Raw genomic sequence first — 17890 nt, forward strand, 5'->3', positions numbered from 1 at the left:
CATAGCTTCTGCTACAGAAATATGTCACTACAGTAGCCATTTAGCTACTAAGAGCTAGGGCAGGAGAGAGAATAAAAAGAATTTCAGTGCAGGTGAAAGGAAAAGTATTGTTCTGTGAGTTCAGTTCTCCAAGATCTAACGGGTAATCTGATAGGCTGGCTGCTATAAGCACACTGACACTCTCAATCAATCCCCATGTTGTAAGAAATCAATAAGAAATTAGAGCACTCCAACCAAGTTTCCAGGCAATCTGATGGGGGGAGGAGGGGAGGTTGCAGTGTATTGTTTGTTCGTTTTTCCATTTTTTAACTTCAGTTGGGAAACTCACATGGTTAATCTTAGCTACTCCCCCTTGGCTTGAAACTCCCTAAATGGTAGAACTAGTTGCTGTGATGTTTGCTCAAAGCTCATAACAATTCACAAAAAAAATGGCGGCGGGGAGTTGGTGTTTGCTCTTTGGAAGGTAATTATTTCTACTGAAACATATTACGGACGCATGCTGTGCACTTACAAAGCTCTCAGATTCACACTTTTGCACAAAATTGCCTCCCCAACTCTAATATATCTAGTAGCAAATAAAAGAAGGACAAAAGTAGAACCAGTTTACAACTTAGCAAATTAAACAAACAGGAACCTGAAATTTCTTTGAAAGTGGGCTCCAGTATCTCCCACGGGTGATTCTGTCCCTCCATAGATACACAAAGATACATGTATGTGGCTGCCTGACCTATGATAGATTAAAACAGAGCTAAGAGCAAGAAGCATACAACTTGAAAAAGAACAATCTCAAATGTCAGGATATCTCCTCAAGGCACCTGGCTTTACAAAGGTGTCCTTTGGTGAGATGAAATTGTACTTTCTTCTTTATTATTCCCCAACAACAATGGCATAAACCAAGGAGGGGGGAGGGGCAGGTGAGGGGGGAAGTCAGCCTTTTCACACCCCAAAAAGCTTTTCAGGCTGAATTAGGCAAGTAAGTCAACAACCATCCAGACACTCAATGTCTGTGTTTTAGGCTGTGGGTTAGCCGTTAAAAAACAAAACAAAACAAAACACTTTGAGTTCCCGCTTGTTTAAAGGGGGGGGGCGGGGAAGGGCACAGAAATAACTCATTCTTACCTGCCATAGAGCCTCCACGAAGCTAAGACCTCCTGGTCTCTGGGGACAGGTGTAAGGTTCATAAGAGAAACCAGTGTATGGTTTTGCCTGGTCAGGGACTCAGGCAGACTGTGGTCACAATACCATCATCATCCCTAGTGGTCCAGAAAGGGGTGGGGCTTACTATAAAATGACCAAAAGAAAAAAAAAATGATGGAACTATACAGTGTCAAGATAAATAGCTTACAACACCAGCACAGAGAAGAGCAACCTGAGGTCTCTAGGAATGAGTCACATCTGGACCAATTAACACTCTAAGTAACCTCATAAGCGACTTCCCCTCTCTCAGCTTCCTTTATCCACCTATGAAATAGTGCCCACGTTCACTGCCTCCCCTCCCCCCCCCCCACCCCGAGCTGACTTGAAGAAGCAGTAGCAAAATCTAGGTTCTGGGTAAAGACACAAACCTGCTAGGGCTTAGAAAAGGCAATGATATTGTGATGCTATTCGCTGTATAATTCTCCAAATATTTTCTAATGAACTTAAGAGCTTAGCATTCCAGAAGCACAGGCCCCAATAAGATCGGGAGGCTATGTGACAATCTATGGCTGAAATTTTTCCTAAACGGAACAGTGTCCAGACAAATTACATTATCTTTAGATGCATCTGTCACCTACAGTTAAGTAAATGATGATTTTTCTAAATTTACTTCAGATCATTGGGGGGGGGGGGGTTGTTGTTGTTGTTTTTTGCAAGGGAAATAAGACATTAAAATACAAATGGTTTCACCTTCTATCTCTTCCTTAGCTTTTCCCTCTTTTTCACCCCAGAGGAAACTGGACTCTGTCTTTATTAAATGTATATGTACAGCTTTACCATTGGGTCTGATTACACGAGTCATCTGCATTGCTAGTGTCCTTGTATTCAAGGAATTGTATTCTATTCTGAATTCTTTGCAAGCTGAGTGTCACATACTGCTATATGTCTGAAATTAACTTGTTGAAGCAATTATCCATCAGATGTAATTGTATATTCTGTTCTGTAGTATGACTGGGTTGCCACGTATTTAGATATTTTCCTAAATTTTGCCAAATAATGCCATGATGAATGTCTTTGTCCACCTATTTCTGTGTACAGAGGTTACCCTGGGAGTCAGCCTTGCTGGTAGAATTGATGAGGAGGTCATGTGGGTTCCTCAGCTTCAGTGGGGGTCTCCCGAGACGCTTTCCACATACTGTTGCTCCTTACTACCAAACAATCTACAGGTGCATGCCCCCAAAACACTGGGCATTATTGGCCTATTTTAAAGCTCTGCCTATCCGATGGCAAGAATCCCCTGGGCAGGAATCAAGGGGACCCCGCTGCCATGCAGGCTCTTTGGGACCCTGGTATGCAGCTATGCTGCAGCCGCAGCCCTGCCTGGAGCTGCCCCTGGTGCAATTAGACCTATGGGCTTTGTACAGTCAATCACAGCCTGACTATCAGGGAATGAAGGGTGTAGCAAACATGCTGACTGGTCACGGGTGACTCTGACAGGGAGAACTCAGAACCACATTCCAAATGAAGCCTAAAGCCACATGGCAGCACCTGTAGCCTTTGACAGATCCCAGAGGGCTGTTGGGTCATCCAGGTGGGGCTGAGAAGCATTTTCATGCAGAGGGTCAGACAGGAAGCAGCTCAGACCCATGGCTAGAGGATGATGGCAACTCTTAGCTCTGTCATCCTAGCCAGTAAACAAGTGGCACCCTGGAGCTCCAGCACCTATGCTTCCTGGCATGCAGGTGTCATGCAGGTGGACACAGGTGGATGCAGGTGTCATGCAGGTGGACACAGGTGGATGCAGGTGGACACAGGTGGATGCAGGTAGACGCAGGTGGACACAGGTAGACACAGATGGCATACAGGTGAACGCAGGTAGCATGCAGGTGGATGTCAGTGGACGCAGGTGGATGCAGGTGGATGAGCAGAGGTGTTTCTCAGCCTCAGACCTCCGAGCCTCACAGGGACGTGGGGCCACAAGTCCCCAAAGCTGCGTCCTGCTCACCGGCCTGACTGGGCAGTGCTCAATGCCCGAGGCTTCCCAGGCCATGGATCTGGAGACCCCAGTCCACAGCATCCGGGCTTCATGGAGAGCCGGGTCATCCTGACTCCCGTGTGTTTAACCTCCAGGTACCAGCAGCGCGGACGTGAAGGAAAACCGAAATGTGAGCAACCTGGCGCCCCGGCCGCTGACGCCGGGGGACAGGGCCAGAGGCGGCCCGTCCAGCACCAAAAGGAAGAGGCCCCTGGAGGAGGGGAACGGGGGCGGCCACCTGTGCAAGCTGCAGCTGATCTGGAAGAGGCTGTCCTGGTCCGTGACCCCCAAGAACGCCCTGGTACAGCTGCACGAGCTGAAGCCCGGCCTGCAGTACCGCATGGTGTCGCAGACAGGCCCGGTGCACGCGCCCGTGTTCGCCGTGGCCGTGGAGGTGAACGGCTTCACCTTCGAGGGCACGGGCCCCACCAAGAAGAAGGCCAAGATGCGCGCGGCCGAGCTGGCGCTCAAGTCCTTCGTGCAGTTCCCCCACGCGGGCCAGGCGCAGCCGGCGCTGGGCGGCGCGGCCGGGCCCTGCCCAGACTTCACCTCCGACCAGGCCGACTTCCCGGACACGCTGTTCAAGGAGTTCGAGTCCCCGGCCCCCGCCGCCGACGCGGCTGTGCACCCCGAGGCCCGGGCCCCCCGCCGCCTAGCCCCCCACCACCCCCACCCCGGGCGCGGGCGGCTGCTGTGCCGCGCGCTGGAGCTGGTGGGCCCCGCGCGCCCCCCGGGGACCCCCGGCGAGAGCAACCCGGTGGTGGTGCTGAACGAGCTGCGCTCCGGCCTGCGCTACGTGTGCCTCTCGGAGACCAGCCAGAGGCCCCGAGCCAAGAGCTTTGTGATGGCCGTGTGCGTGGACGGCAGGACGTTCGAAGGTTCTGGACGCAGCAAGAAGCTAGCCAAGGGGCAGGCGGCGCAGGCCGCCCTGCAGGCCCTCTTCGACATCCGGCTGCCCGGACACACCCCCGGCCGGAGTAAAAGTAACCTGTTGCCTCAGGTGAGCGTTGGCAGGTGCCAGGTGGAAAGGATGCTGGGCCGGCTATGGACTGGGGGGGGTGGGGAGGGGGTGGGGTGGGATCCCCCCTGCCTTCCTCTGGATTGGGGAACAGGCAGGGCCCTCCTCCAATAACTCAGCAGGTGGAAGAAAAGATCGGAGGTCACCTTGGTATGTTGGGCCATGCATGACCCGTGTGAAGTCACAACAGATTGGGAGGGGGGGGGAGGCTGTGCCGTTGGAGGTCCCCCAGATTCTGCCCCAACTGGAGGCTCTTGTGGTAGAAGTCAGGCAGGGGCCCAAGGTCAAAGGGAGAAGCAGGTGGTGGAAGGCAGAGGAAACCAGAAATGAGAAAATATGGGACTCTCTCGTCTTTGCTTGTACAATTATGAATCTGCTCTTTTGGGGGGGAGGGGGAGAGTAGTGCTGGAGTTGGAACTCAGGGTCTTTCTATGCTAGGCCAGCACACTCTCACTGAGCTACATTCCAAGCCCCGGTGGATCTGCATTCTTACCTGAGTTTACCTGGACCCCTGGAAGAAAGATGTCTAACACTGTGACAAAGAATGACTGTCATGCCTCATCCATACTAGAGTCTTCTAGTTGCTTATTTATGCAAATTATCTTTTTATACTTCTTTGAGACCTATTTGTGGGCAGCACTAATGTCGTAGATGCAGAAATTGTCTTTATTCTTTTTGAACATCAATCAAGGACAAGGAACACTTTACATAGTTAAAAGGCACTTAGCCCAGTGCAGGATACATTGTGAGTACTTAATAACTGCAAGTTCTTACAGCGACCCCTTCCATCATTTCATTCCATCACAACAGCTGGAACAGAATAGATGATGTTGTCTTGGGAGATCATAAATCTGTTAAGAAACACCAGATACCACCCAAAGCTCAGCTAGTGGGCAGGGGTTCAACATGAGGACACAGTAATGGAAACGGGATCCCTCACGGGGAGTCATGACTGGGTGTAGCGTTCATTCATTCATTCATGCAATACCTATTTGTCTGGAAGTGGACATGGGAGAGGGCCTGGGTCTGGCAGATGTTCTGCTGATCACAGAGCTGGGATGGGTGAGGAGAGAGGTCATAAACAACCAATGAGTTCTGATCAAGGGATGGGTGCAAATCCTGCCGCCTCTGCCTTTCATTTTCTCTCTTAATGTCAATCATTTCTGGAACCTTCACTGGTTCTGCGAAGGAGCAGGTGAGAGGGGCTTCAACCATTGGTCTTGGCTTCCAAGTTACCTTCAAATAAATACAAAGTCAAAGTAAAATTTAAAAAATAAGACATTGGAAAAGAGAACAACTTCTTTGTAAGTCCCTGTGCGCCTGCTATCGAGAAATTCTAGGCCCTCGCTTGCTCTCTTTTTTGCCCTCTGCCTTTGATTTTCCTCTCTTCTTCCTTCCTCTTCTGTTCCTCTGTGATCTGTCCTCTAATCATCCCAAACAGCTATGAGGGGACTTTATGCCTTGTTGCCTAGATAAGGACTGAGGGCTGACCTCTGCTGAGACCGCCTGTGACTTTTGGTGGGACTTTGGTGAGCTAGTCTCTCTTGCCATCTTCCCTGAGACACCATCTAACCAGTGTCTGTGGATGCCTTCCTCCATTTCTATTCCACTCCCCTCCAGCCTAGTGCCATTTGCCAAGGTTGGCATCCAGCCAAGCCTGGGTCTTTTTTCTGTTCAGTAGAATGTATCCTCTCTCTCCTTCCCCCCCTCTTTCTCCCTCCCTTTTCCTCCATCGCCCTCCCTCTCCCTCCCTCTCTCTCTGTCTGTCTCTGTCTCTGTCTCTGTCTCTCTCTTTCTCTCCCCGCCCCCCCGCCCTGCTTCCCACCGTGTGAAATTGAAGGATGTCAGTGAATTCTGGGTGTGATGCCTCCTTCTTTCATGTTGTCAACCGTGAGCTCTCACGATGGAGAAACCAGGCAGTGTTACTACTTTGTAATAGTCATTTGACCCCAGAATGCAGCACATCAGTTAAAGCCCCGGTTGCTAAATTATTTTTCCCTGACAGTCTGCTAACCACTCCGACTGGATGATGAAGGGCACAGAGCAATTCCAGGGTTGCGGGCCATTCATCACGCCCGGCATGCCGCCATGCCAGGAGGCTCATTATCCTCTCAGCTCACTCCCCTCGGGATGTATTCCCCACAGCTGGGTGGAGGCCAAGGATAACAATGGGAGTCCGGACTGGGAACTTCCAGGAGTTTTATGAAATTAAAATCCAGTCCTAAATAGGATCTGGATTCAGTGGGGGGATGGGGAAATAAAGAGGAAAGATTCCCATTATCACTGTAAATGCTGATCTACCTAAACAACCCATCCTTCAAGAACCTCTGTGCATCTTGGAGACCCTGTAGATGCAGCCCATGCATCATGAGGCCCCCACGTATAGATCTCAGGACCTCCCTTCTATACGCCATAGGATCTTTTACTTATGCATCGTGGTGGAGCCTTTATCTGTAGAGCATTGATCCCCTATTCGTTCGCCAAAGAACTCTCACCTCTACACCACCCTGTCAATACAACATAGAACCCCCTTGGAATCTATCATGACTGCTCTCAGCCTCAGCCTGCAGAGGGCAGAGGGAAGAGAGCAGAGTAGGTTCTGGTGAGGACCATTATAAGGAATCAGAATCTCCCCAACTTCAGCCCCAAGACCTGTAGAGTATGTCTACAAGCATGACCATGGTCATTAGGCTCATAATCCAAAATATCAACTTCTTGAAAACACTTAAAGCAGCCTTCCAACAGTCAAAGTGACATCATTTCACTAGGATCTTAATTTCACCATTTCCCATCTCTGGGGGCATGTCTCAGAACCAGGATAACTTCACACCTTCCTTTTTTTTTTTTTTTTTTTTTTTGAGATCTGACTCTTAAAGAGAGTGTTAAAATCAAGCATTTGTTAATTTTTATGAAACATGAAACAGAAATAAACACATAGGGATTGCTACATAGGCCAGGGGCTCCATCAATAACTATTGATCAGGACCATGGCTCCCTAGGAGATATCTGAGAGATTCAATCCAAATCCTTCATGCTGTCTTCATCTGGAGTTGGTGCAAGATTTCTCTGGACTGGCCAGAAACTTGGAACTAAACTCATGACCCTGTGAGAATATTACATGTTCATTAAAGAGGCATCACCATTTAAAATCATTAAAATCATACAAAAAAATTCCTTCTCTCCCCAGCACTCACTTCCCGCCTCTACCCTAGAAAGAGCTGTAATTAGAAAGCCTAAATTCCACAATAGAAACGTATCTTGCGGCACTTCCTTTCCATGAGAATGAAGGCCTATGCTTGTTAAGTAACTGTTACCTGTGTGCATAGTGACCCTGGTTTGTTTGTGGACTCATTCACTTTTATTTCCTTTACTAGCTTACTTTCTTAAAATTTCTATGTCAAGAAAATCCATGTCTACAGTGCCCAAAGACAACTAATATGCACTTTCCCCTCAAAATAAGAGAGAGATGTGCCTTTAAGCACTCGCCCTGAAGGTGGGTTTCTTTGACCAAGGCTGGTAGATATCCTTTTAGGGAAAATCATGCCTGCTGTCTCAGCGCAAACCAGTTTTCACCAGCCCAACATGCTTGTGCAGTGTGACATTACAACTGCTACTCTAATGTACGTATTACAACAAGGAGGGAAGAGAAAGCATGGGAATGTAGAAAGAAATTGAAATGAGCCATTTTTTTAAGTCTCGGCATTTTACAGTATGCTTGGATTAGAGCCCTTGTGTGTGATCTCATTTTATAGAATTTCTCCCTAAAATTCGCTGCAGCCGAAGGGGACCAAGTATGTGACTACCCCAGCAGCAGCTGCCCTGTGGGACAGGGCACTGTGTCTCTGTCGTCAGAGAATCCAGGTGACCCCAGCTGCCTTGGACCACTGTACAGAGTGGTGGGGTATATTTTTCCTAATCTCATTCTTGCACTAATTTCTTCTTACTCAAAAGAAGCAGCACCCAGATTGCTACGAGCTGAATCAACTATTCATTAATATTACCATAACAAATTAGCAATGGAAAGATCCTCAAAATTTAAACAGATTTAAATGAAAAGTGAAGAGGTGTGTAAGTCTCCTTTATTACCCAGATTTGCAGTACCTTAACCCTGACTGTGCTGGCTTATCTGAAAATATCCCAGAAGCAGAAGCATATCTGTTCCCTAGAAAGCTAGGACCCTGGGACCCTCCACTCCAGGCTGCAGATGAGGGAGTGTCCTTGTGCAGTCTCCATCCATAGGAAGAGGCAATGAGCGTGGGCTTTGCCATTGGCCAGGAGCCCAACCCAGGCAATCCCAGAACCACATTTTGACTTCACACCTGGGTAGGCCTGTAAGCACAAACAACAGGCCTGGATTCCTACTGGTGTTATTGAAAAGAAATGATTGGTTTATGTTGGGGCCCAGACATTCTTCCTACATAAGTAATTACATTGTTTGGAGTTGTTACCACATGTCTCAGTTCTGTCTTCCTGCCATCTCCCTGAGGTGCTGAGATCAGGGCCAGGCCTCAAAGTATCAAGGACCTGACGGTAGGGCAGACAGGAGAGGAACTGTCCACAAAGACATCCGAACAAAATAGACCTGGACCTCCTGAAGAATCACTATACTTAACCAGCAAGACTAGAGTTGGTATTTCTCAGGAAAAGGTTTCTCTGAGTTGCAAATATGTATCAAGGTATCTAGTAGTAGGTGGCAGTGCCTCCTTTCCCTTGTCCTCCCATGCTTCTCTCCAGTCACAGGGAGACTTGAATCCTTACCACACGACAGAGCTGGGGGTACTGGAGAGTCATGGGATCTCCTTCAGGAGTGGTCTGGGGCACTTCATCTCAAAGCTGATGGGAGAGTAGAAAAGTTACTCAGGCAACTGACTTAGGGGACTGTGATGAGTCAGACTTCAGGTGGAGGCCAGCCATTCTCTCATGAACATTTCCAACCCATGTTGTGAGGAAACAAAGAAGTATTCATAGTATATTCATTCTTATTATACTTCTGGCTGAAATGCCATAATATATGATCCTTATAAATGTTTATCAGTTAATAATTCATCATTAGCTGGGTGCTGGTGGCTCATGCATATAATCCTGGCTACTCAGTAGGCAATGGTCTAAGGATCATGGTTCAAAGCCAGCCTAGGCAGAAAAATCCATAAGACTCTTGTCTCCACCAGAAAACCAGAAGAGGAGCTGTGGCTCAAAGTGGTAGAACACTAGCCTTGAGCAAAAGAGCTCAAGGACAGCTCCCACACCATGAGTTCAAGCCCCAAGATGGACAAAAAAGGTAATCATCATCATTATCATCATAATCATCTTTAAGTAGGAGTCCAAGCAAATGCTTATTCCACTCCTGAGTGGAGCCAATCAGCTTCTTATAACTGGCTGTTCACCCAGATCTCAGCTGACTCACCAAGCTGTGAATCTGTTTATACACAGTCCCACTGTGGCTCCATCTCTCCATTTCTTTTCTCCCAGTGCAACCAATAGGATGGAATTTGACCCAATTTAGCAGTATTTTCATGCCTGTGTTTATCACTTCTTTTCATACTCAAGTGTCAAGAAGAAGGATATTAGATGCTATCGTAGAACATCAAATAGCAATCTGCTTAATGAGTCTTCAACATGAATCTACCCAACCCCCAAGTTACAGGGGGTGGCACCTAGGGACAAGGACTTGAGCTGAATTCTATGTCTTTGGATTTGGGAAGGCAAATGTTAATGATGTAAACAGTGCCCATAAAGTGTCTGTGAAAAGGTATTTCATCCAGGAAATAACCATAGACATCCTCCAAAAAAAATGTGTAATGCCACATGTTTGTGAAACCAAGAATGTTGGTTTCCTATCAGACATAGGGATGGTCTTTCCAGAGATTCCTTAGAAAGAAGAGAACCTGCACTTGGGGTACAATGAGGGCTTTCTCATTCAGCCTCATGCCCCCTGTGGGTGGAAATAAACTAGCTTCTGTCCTCTCCAAGAGCTGTTCGCTCTCTGTAAACTGCTCTTGAAAGTAAACCTCATGGGTGATGATCATGAGAATTTCTAATGGCACAGCAGGTCATGACTTGATAAATTAATTCCCATACCCCAGACGTCATTTAGGGAGGGTTGAGATGAGCAATTCACTGTCTGACTTTATTTGTGTTATAAGGTTATCACAGGGTCAATGCAGAACAGACTCAAAAGATCTTCCTGACAATAAAGCCTAGGAATCAATTATGAGGTGTGAACTTCATGTTTTAGTCACTGCCGTGATCTCTGGGTAACAGAGCAGAGGACTGAGTAGAAAATAGTTACATAAGAAGCCAGCCCTCCTTACCCAATAAATTCTCAGTAATTCTAGACCCTCACTAAAGAAAGAAAGAGGTCATTTCTCTCTGAATTTCAAAATTAAGTTCTCTGATGTTGATTCTTGTTTCTCAGATGCTGTGATAGGTTGCTTTGTCAATGATTATATTGAGGAAGGTAGGAGATGAGACTGAGAAGAAGTACGAGACTGTTTTATCCCAAACCATGGCATCATCTTAAGAAATGGCTTTTCCTCCAGATTGGAGGCCTTCCTGAGAATAAGGTGGTGAAGACAAACATCAGAATTCCAGTTCTTCTTGGCTACTCTCCTGGATCCAATTAACACCCTCTGGGGAGCAGAGAAAAGCTGGACCTCATCCACGGGGAGACTTCCTAGATTCAAGGAGCTAGGCATCCTTAGGATTTATATGATGCTCTGTTACTTATCACACACTGGGATGGCTCAAGGATCTGAAACCTAACTCCAGTCCTCACCCTCTAGAGGCAGTCTGCCTGTCTTTCTATAAATGTATCTTCAGTCACGTGTGAACACTTTAGCAATTGGAAGTGGGAATTATTCATGTGGTTTTGTTCCTTAGAACACCTCTGCCCTCTGTGTTGGCCATACACCCTCGTGTGGCCCAGGCAGGTGCACAAGGTGGTCATTCACAAAAGGAGAAGCCCTCTGCATGTGTAGCTCCTCATGGAGTTTGTGTGTCCTGTCTTCAGCCAGGAAGCCCGGTGAACCAGAACAACAGTGATAAGTCAGTCTATTGCTGGAAAAGGGGCCTTTTCAGTTAGGCATTAAAGGCTTGATAGATGCTTAAAATCATTATGCACTTGTGCACTGCATGGGCACTGTGCACTTTATGTTTATACAATATGCATTTTACAATGTATACCATATGTTTATAGAATGTATGTTATATGTCATGTAGGAAATACCCGTATTCAACCTGTACTTCTACAATGCACATAGAATATATACTGTTCATTGATACAATCGTTTTTACCACTTTACTTCCTACCTAAACATAGGGAAATTTAAGTAAAAAGACTTCACAGAGAGGAATTTAAACCTCTGAGTTCCTGCCATGTTTGGCATTTTTAAAATAAACTTGCTATCACATTCATCAGTCAGGCAGAATCTATAAACCAAGTTTTACCCGTTGTCTCATTATTTAATAGTCACAGTCATAGATGATGGGGAGGATGATTTTGATGATGACGTTAGTGTAGCCAGTATTTATTAGGTTCTTTCTCTAGGTGATGTTTCATTCTAAATGCTTTATGTTGAATAGCACAATTAACCATTTGATCAAACCTTTGAGGGCGATACTAGTTGTTGCCTCACTTTAGGGATGGAGGCATGGATTTGTACATCTCAACCCGTGCCCAGAGTCTAGCTACTGAACATTTGAGCCATGGTCTCATCTTTGGGGTGACAACCTGTCACTCTCACAGCTTTTATTGGCTTGTGGAGGAAAGGGAGCACTCAGCCAAAGAAACAGTTGGTGACTTGTGAAGAGTGAACCCAAGGTATTTGTTATTAGTTCCAAATAGAGATAAGCTGCTGTGGATTGACCAAAAAAAAAAAGAAGTGGGGATGGGGGAGACATTGATCAAAAGGTTGCAGTGCTTGACCATGTGAGGAGGAGGATGGAAAGTTGGGATGCAGGCACATACTAGGGTGTCACATCCCAGCAAGTCAGGAAGCACTGAACGCACCAAAGCCTCATATGGGCTCAGGGAGGAGGAAGCCAGGACTGGACTGGTTCCCATTAAGTATCCTCTTCCTGGGCTCTCTGGGCTTCTGCAGCCTCCTCCAGGAGCCAAGAGTGACTGGAGCTTGCCAGCCGTTCCCACCTAGGAAGACCTCTTTTGTCAAGAGGGAGCCTGCAGCCTCTCTGGGGTGGACAGGCCTTTGTTGCCATGGCTGGATTTCCCTTCCTTTGGGATTCGTTGTTACACTGAAAAGAACAGAGCCAGCAGAAAGAGGATGGCAGATGGGAGGATGCCAATATGTAAATGAGCCAGAGAAAGAAAAGAGGAATGTCCAGGAGGAGAGAGTCCCCAGTCACGAGGAGCCAGACGGGAAAGGAAGCAGGGAGGATGGCTGCCAAGACCGCCCCAAAGGTCACCCTGGGGTAAGCCCCGTCCCTTGGGACTGCTCTCCCCCACCTAGGGGGAGCCAAGCTTCTCTGTCTTTCCTCTCCACACCTGGTGAGCCTTTGGGCTGTTTTCATTTGCACACAGATCTCTGGGATTTCATACATGCCACTCTGTGTGAATGGAAAGTGTGCTGCTGGCACCAGGGCCTCATCCAAGGAGACACTGCTGGGCCTAGTAAGGGTCCGAGATGATGACAGGGAGCTGAGAGCAAAGCCAAAGTCAGCAATTGGGAAAGCCACGGGCATGAAGGGAGGGGGGAGAAGGGAAGGGGCACAATTAGAAGGAAGTTCTCAGGCCATGAGTCACACCAAAGAAGTAAGCTCTCATTCAACCCTTGCAGCACAGACAGTAACCTCAGCAGGAATAGCAGGTGACTCAGGGCATGGCCACCATGTTGGACAGCCCAGGAAGAATGGTAGCAGTGTGAGCACTGCAAGGCCCCTCACGGGGGATGGATACCTGACCACGCACAGGAAGAGGCGGGGCAGACTCAGGCCAGCTCTTGCCTGGCTGTCTAGAAAACAACACCTTCCAGACACCTGCGACCTCATCGCAAGTCAGTTTTTGACTAAAAGTTTCAACAGTGGTTGCTTCGGGAATGTCAAGGACGGTTTGTGAGAATTTCAAGGAGGTGGGGGAATGTTCTCAGTCATAGGGAACAATCAGCAGCCATTTGTATCTCCAGTGCCCAAACACACAGTGGGCACCCCCAAAACTCTGAAACCCACTGCCAGGAAAATGAGGGACCCCCCCCACCCCGAAAGGCTCCTGGCTCCTCTCTTTCCTTACTCATTTTTTTTTTCAATTGTCCTGATTCCATTCTGTTTCCCTGGTTAGGAACTCTTGAATACAATAAGAGGATACTTAGTGCTTTGTGTGCATGTGATCCTGGGGCAGTCATTTTTCTAGGCACACAAGTCTGCAACCATTAATGGAGTGTCCACTGCATGTCAGACCTCTCTGTTGAAGCGAAGGGTTCAGAGTTTCACTGAGGATCATGCAGCTAATGGCCATGAGTTTCTGAGCTTAGAAATCAAGTCTCTTGGGCCTTCAGCTCTCTCTGGAGAGGTGAAACCTTACCCATGCCCAGTCAGGGAGGGTGTGGAGAAGAGGGTAGCTGTGCCCCTTGAGCCAATCAATATGTGCATGTCCACTCACCTTCTGGAAGACCGAAGCCCTTCTGCCTCTGCCCTTGGAGCCTCAGTTTCCTTACCTGTATGACAGGATGGATTATTAAAAAAAAAAAAAATAGCCACCTCTCAAAGGTCAGGAGACCCAAATGCTTCCACACAAGGACTTAGAATGGCATTGGTACAGAAGGGGCATTATGGATGTATCTTTCATTCTTATTCAGGGATAGTGGCTGTGGAAACATAAACTCAAATAGGCAGATATGACTTATTGAAAGAAACAAGAAGGAGCAAGTTTCCCAAGAAAGACTCACCTGATCCCCTCTCTAAGGGACTCAGAAGGGTCTCTAGAGAATAAGATACTTCAAACTCCAGCCTCTGGGACTCTGAAGAGACTGCTGGCAGTTGCAATGTAGAGATGAATCCAAAACATCAGCTACTGGGGTCTCAAAGTAGAGAGAGGTAGCTTCTACAGCCTGGTGGGGCATCCGCAGGACTGGGTAGCCGTGAGCAGAGAGCAAAGGGCCACTCCCCGGAGGCTCCGCTTCCTCCTCTTGAAAATAAGGGGCTATGCCTGAATGTTCACAAGCTGCCCTTGCATTCCAGGAAAACCAGACTCTGTGTGCCATGCCCATATGTCAGCACTAGGCGCACCGTGTGGGCACAATATGCTGCCAGCCCATATTCGACAACATCTGATAAAGAACAGCAAATTCCAATTCATCTCCCGCCGTGCTGACAGGCAGTCTTTAAACCAGTGTCTTGCTGATGCTTGCTCCCTCGGGTGATGTTTGCTATTTGGGTCTAGCATTCTAACCCACAGGGAAAACGGAGGACCCTCAGCAAGAGAAACCAGAGCCAGCACACATGTCAACTGCGGCATGTGAACTCACCCCCAACCCCCACCCCCATGCAGAGTCCCAGAGAGGGAGACAGGGTCCAAAAGCCCTGAGGATCTTCTACCTCCTGTCACCTCTTATACCTTAGGACCAGAAGACTCCTCAAAGAAGTTGGAGCTGGCATAATGTGACATCTGTTGAAAGGTGTTGGCCACATCAGGCTTTGTGTATCTTATTCAACCTCCTCAGTGCCCACTCAGACTCTCCTGGAATATTCTGATGCACAGGGACTTAACCACGTTTCACAGTGTGTGCCTCTTCTAATCAACTCCTGCCTTCTTCGCTGCTTTTCTTTCTTTCTTTTCTTCTTTCTTTTTTTTGTCAGTCTTGAGGCTCAAACTCAAGACCTAGGCACTGTCCCTGAGTTCTTTTGCTCGAGGGGCTCTACCCCTTTGAACCACAGCACCACTTCTGGTTTTTGAGTGGTGAATTGGAGATAAGAGGCTCATAGAGACTCTTCTGCCCGGGCTGGCTTCGAATCACAATCCTCAGATCTCAGCCTCCTGAGTAGCCAGGATGACAGGCGTGAGCCACGGGTGCCCGGCTTTCACTGCATGTTTTGAGTAAGATTCAGTGTCTCTACTTCAATCCCCTCGAGGTTGGAGGAAGTTAGCTATCTTTGTCCACAGCGCCACGCCAACTGTAGGCACTGGAGCTCAGTGAGATCCTCTCAGGTTGGGAAAGAGAAGATAAGCTCATTGTCCCTGCCCTCATCCCACCCTCCTTCCCCTCCTGTCCCTGTCACCCTCTCATTTGTCCATCTTACAGCCTAATGGTGGTGCATGGAAGATAATAAAGTGGAACGAGAGTTTGTAACAATAGCGCCACAATTAAACATTTTTAATATAATTTTCAAAATTAATGCACTCGGTAGAGTACTCAAATTAAAAGCATACAGACAAAGCATGAGAGCCATTTTAAATACAGGGCATTTTCCTTCTGATTATGATTATAATAAATTCAGTGATGTTTTTTTCCTCTTCTGCCTGCAGTATCAGCCTTCACATGTTGCATTTGTGATGATTTCGGTAAAGCGAAGTATTAGGTAAAATGACTCAGGCTTCAGGATTGGGGGAAGGTGGTCTTCCCTGGGAAATCAGAGGAAACCTGCTTCCAGAAGGCAGGTGTCTCCTCCCCTCAGCACCCAGGTCATGTCACTCTGGATTTAGGAATATGAATTATGAAAGAACAGGCAAAGGTGTGCAGGGATTCAGCCCTCAAACATGGCCCTAGAACTCTCATCTTGTCCCACAAGGGGACCGAGAAGGTGCAGCCTTGTACTGTCAGTCCTCACAAACGTTGGCATAGGTCACCACCCTGGCCCTTCCTGTGCAGCCTGGTGTCACAACACAGGTCACTCTGGCATGTGTCACGTATGTAGTTTCCAGTGGTCCTAGCAGGAACACACGGCAATGAATGGCTGCAAAGGTGGCAGAGGTATGGTAACTATTGTCCTAGAGTGCACTCAGAGGACTGAAATGTCAGGGCAGATTAAGTCTGATGAAACTGGGAGACAGTTTCACACAGAATAAGCACTCGAATGTGGGCTCTATTCCACCTACCGCTCAATGTCCTGGGACAACTTGCTCAACATCTCTGAGCGCCTCATGTGTAAAATGGCTCACCTTCTCAGTGGAGGAAGTTGCTGCTCGGGTCACCCTGGAAGTCAGATGACACTAAGTATATGAAAGTTTTCCCAGAGATGTGCACCAGTGGCTCACACCTGTCATGCTAGGATCGTGGTTCAAAGCCAACGCGGGCAGGAAAGTCCATGAGACTCTTATCTCCAGTAAACCACCAGAAAACCAGAAGTTAGCGCTGTGGCTCAAGCAGTAGAGCACTCGCCTTGAGCCCAGGGACAGCGCCCAGGCCCAGAGTTCAAGCCCATGACCGACCAAAAAAAAAAAAAAAAGTTTTCCCAAATGAGGCAGTCCAATTCAGAGAGCTTTATCCTGATCCCTAAGGCAGGCAGATACAGCAAAGGATGCCAGAATGACATGTTTCCTAACCCAGAGCCCAGATGGAAGCCAAATCCCAAGTGTTCACAATGAGAGGCCAAACTGGAAACACTGGGTACCCATTCACCCCATTCAGCCCCTGCCTCCTAGCACCCTAGAATGCATATCTTTTGCAGGTCTGAGAAAAAGAAAGAAGAGAAAGGCTAACTTCCCCCAAGCACCGTTCCCCCCAGGAAGAGTCAGGATAGGCAGGGCCTGAAGGGTTCCCTGTTACAATCCTGTCTTAAGGGGAAACTAGGATTGGGGAAGAACCATTTCCCCGGAGTTGTCTTTTGATGCCAAAAGATTTATAAGTCAAACTGATGTGAACACGTCAAGGGAAGATTCACGTCACAGGATTGATATTATGATTCCATGAGTCGCATCCTGACAAAGGGCAAGACTTCATAAAAGCTGAGAGTTGCCTCTGTTTTCACTTTAACTATTGGTCTTTGAAAATGAGCAGAAGACAGAGAGATTCAGTGGGGCTCCTGAAAGGACAGCCTCAGGACTTGGCGATCATGGTGAGCCACATTCTCTCACTGTCCTCTACAATTCGGTACTGGCAAAAGTCAGGCCTAAATCTGGCTGAGTGAGCCATGTAGCAGCACTATGATCAACCCAGCCTGGGATGCCCACACAAAGAGAAGTGGTTAAAGGGTAGAAGTGTCTCCAGGGGAAAAAAAGATAATAATTGTAGAAGAGAAATCCTCAGCCTACCAGAAATAGTATGCAACAATTGGTTTTCTAGTTGATGTAAATTGAATATTAGATCATCATAGCTCACAACCTGTGTGGGGCCACAGCATGCATGAAGGTAGGCAGTTAAACATGTGATAGGTTTCTGATTTACATGACTGTTGATCTTTGGCTGTAAGTCCATTCCTCATCTCATTCTCTCCAGAAACAAAGTCAAATCACAAACTAATACTGGAAGAATAATTTTGAAACTCTCAAAATTTATATTGAAAGTCAACCATTCCTTCCCAGCACCAACAAAAAGAGAAAAAGTCAATCATTCCCAACTTTCTGTGTTTCATTGTCACAGGTAGGCAGATGCCTTCATAGATGCTCCCCTCTCTATCCTTCCAACCTCCCAAGGGAGCCTTGAGAAGCAAGGACAAGAAAATCCACATGCTCATCTCCTCTGCCAATAGCAATTGCTCAACTTTGCAGTGCTTACCAAAGTTCTGTTTCTCAATGGAAATATTTGTCAGATTGG

The 17890-nt window shown here is 47.5% G+C and overlaps 1 protein-coding gene across 1 annotated transcript in view; it reads left to right on the forward strand.

Annotated features, from left to right (window-relative positions):
* The window catches only part of Adarb2 (adenosine deaminase RNA specific B2 (inactive)), a 135262-nt gene that overhangs the window by 12794 nt on the left and 104578 nt on the right, over positions 1-17890 (forward strand). The window contains exon 3 of the mRNA XM_042685901.1: positions 3268-4172. Coding sequence (XP_042541835.1) covers positions 3268-4172 — 905 coding nt within the window. The remainder of the gene's footprint in view (positions 1-3267; positions 4173-17890) is intronic.

Source organism: Dipodomys spectabilis, unplaced genomic scaffold, assembly GCF_019054845.1.
Source record: "Dipodomys spectabilis isolate Male_0828 unplaced genomic scaffold, ASM1905484v1 ptg000096l, whole genome shotgun sequence".
NCBI lineage: Eukaryota > Metazoa > Chordata > Mammalia > Rodentia > Heteromyidae > Dipodomys > Dipodomys spectabilis.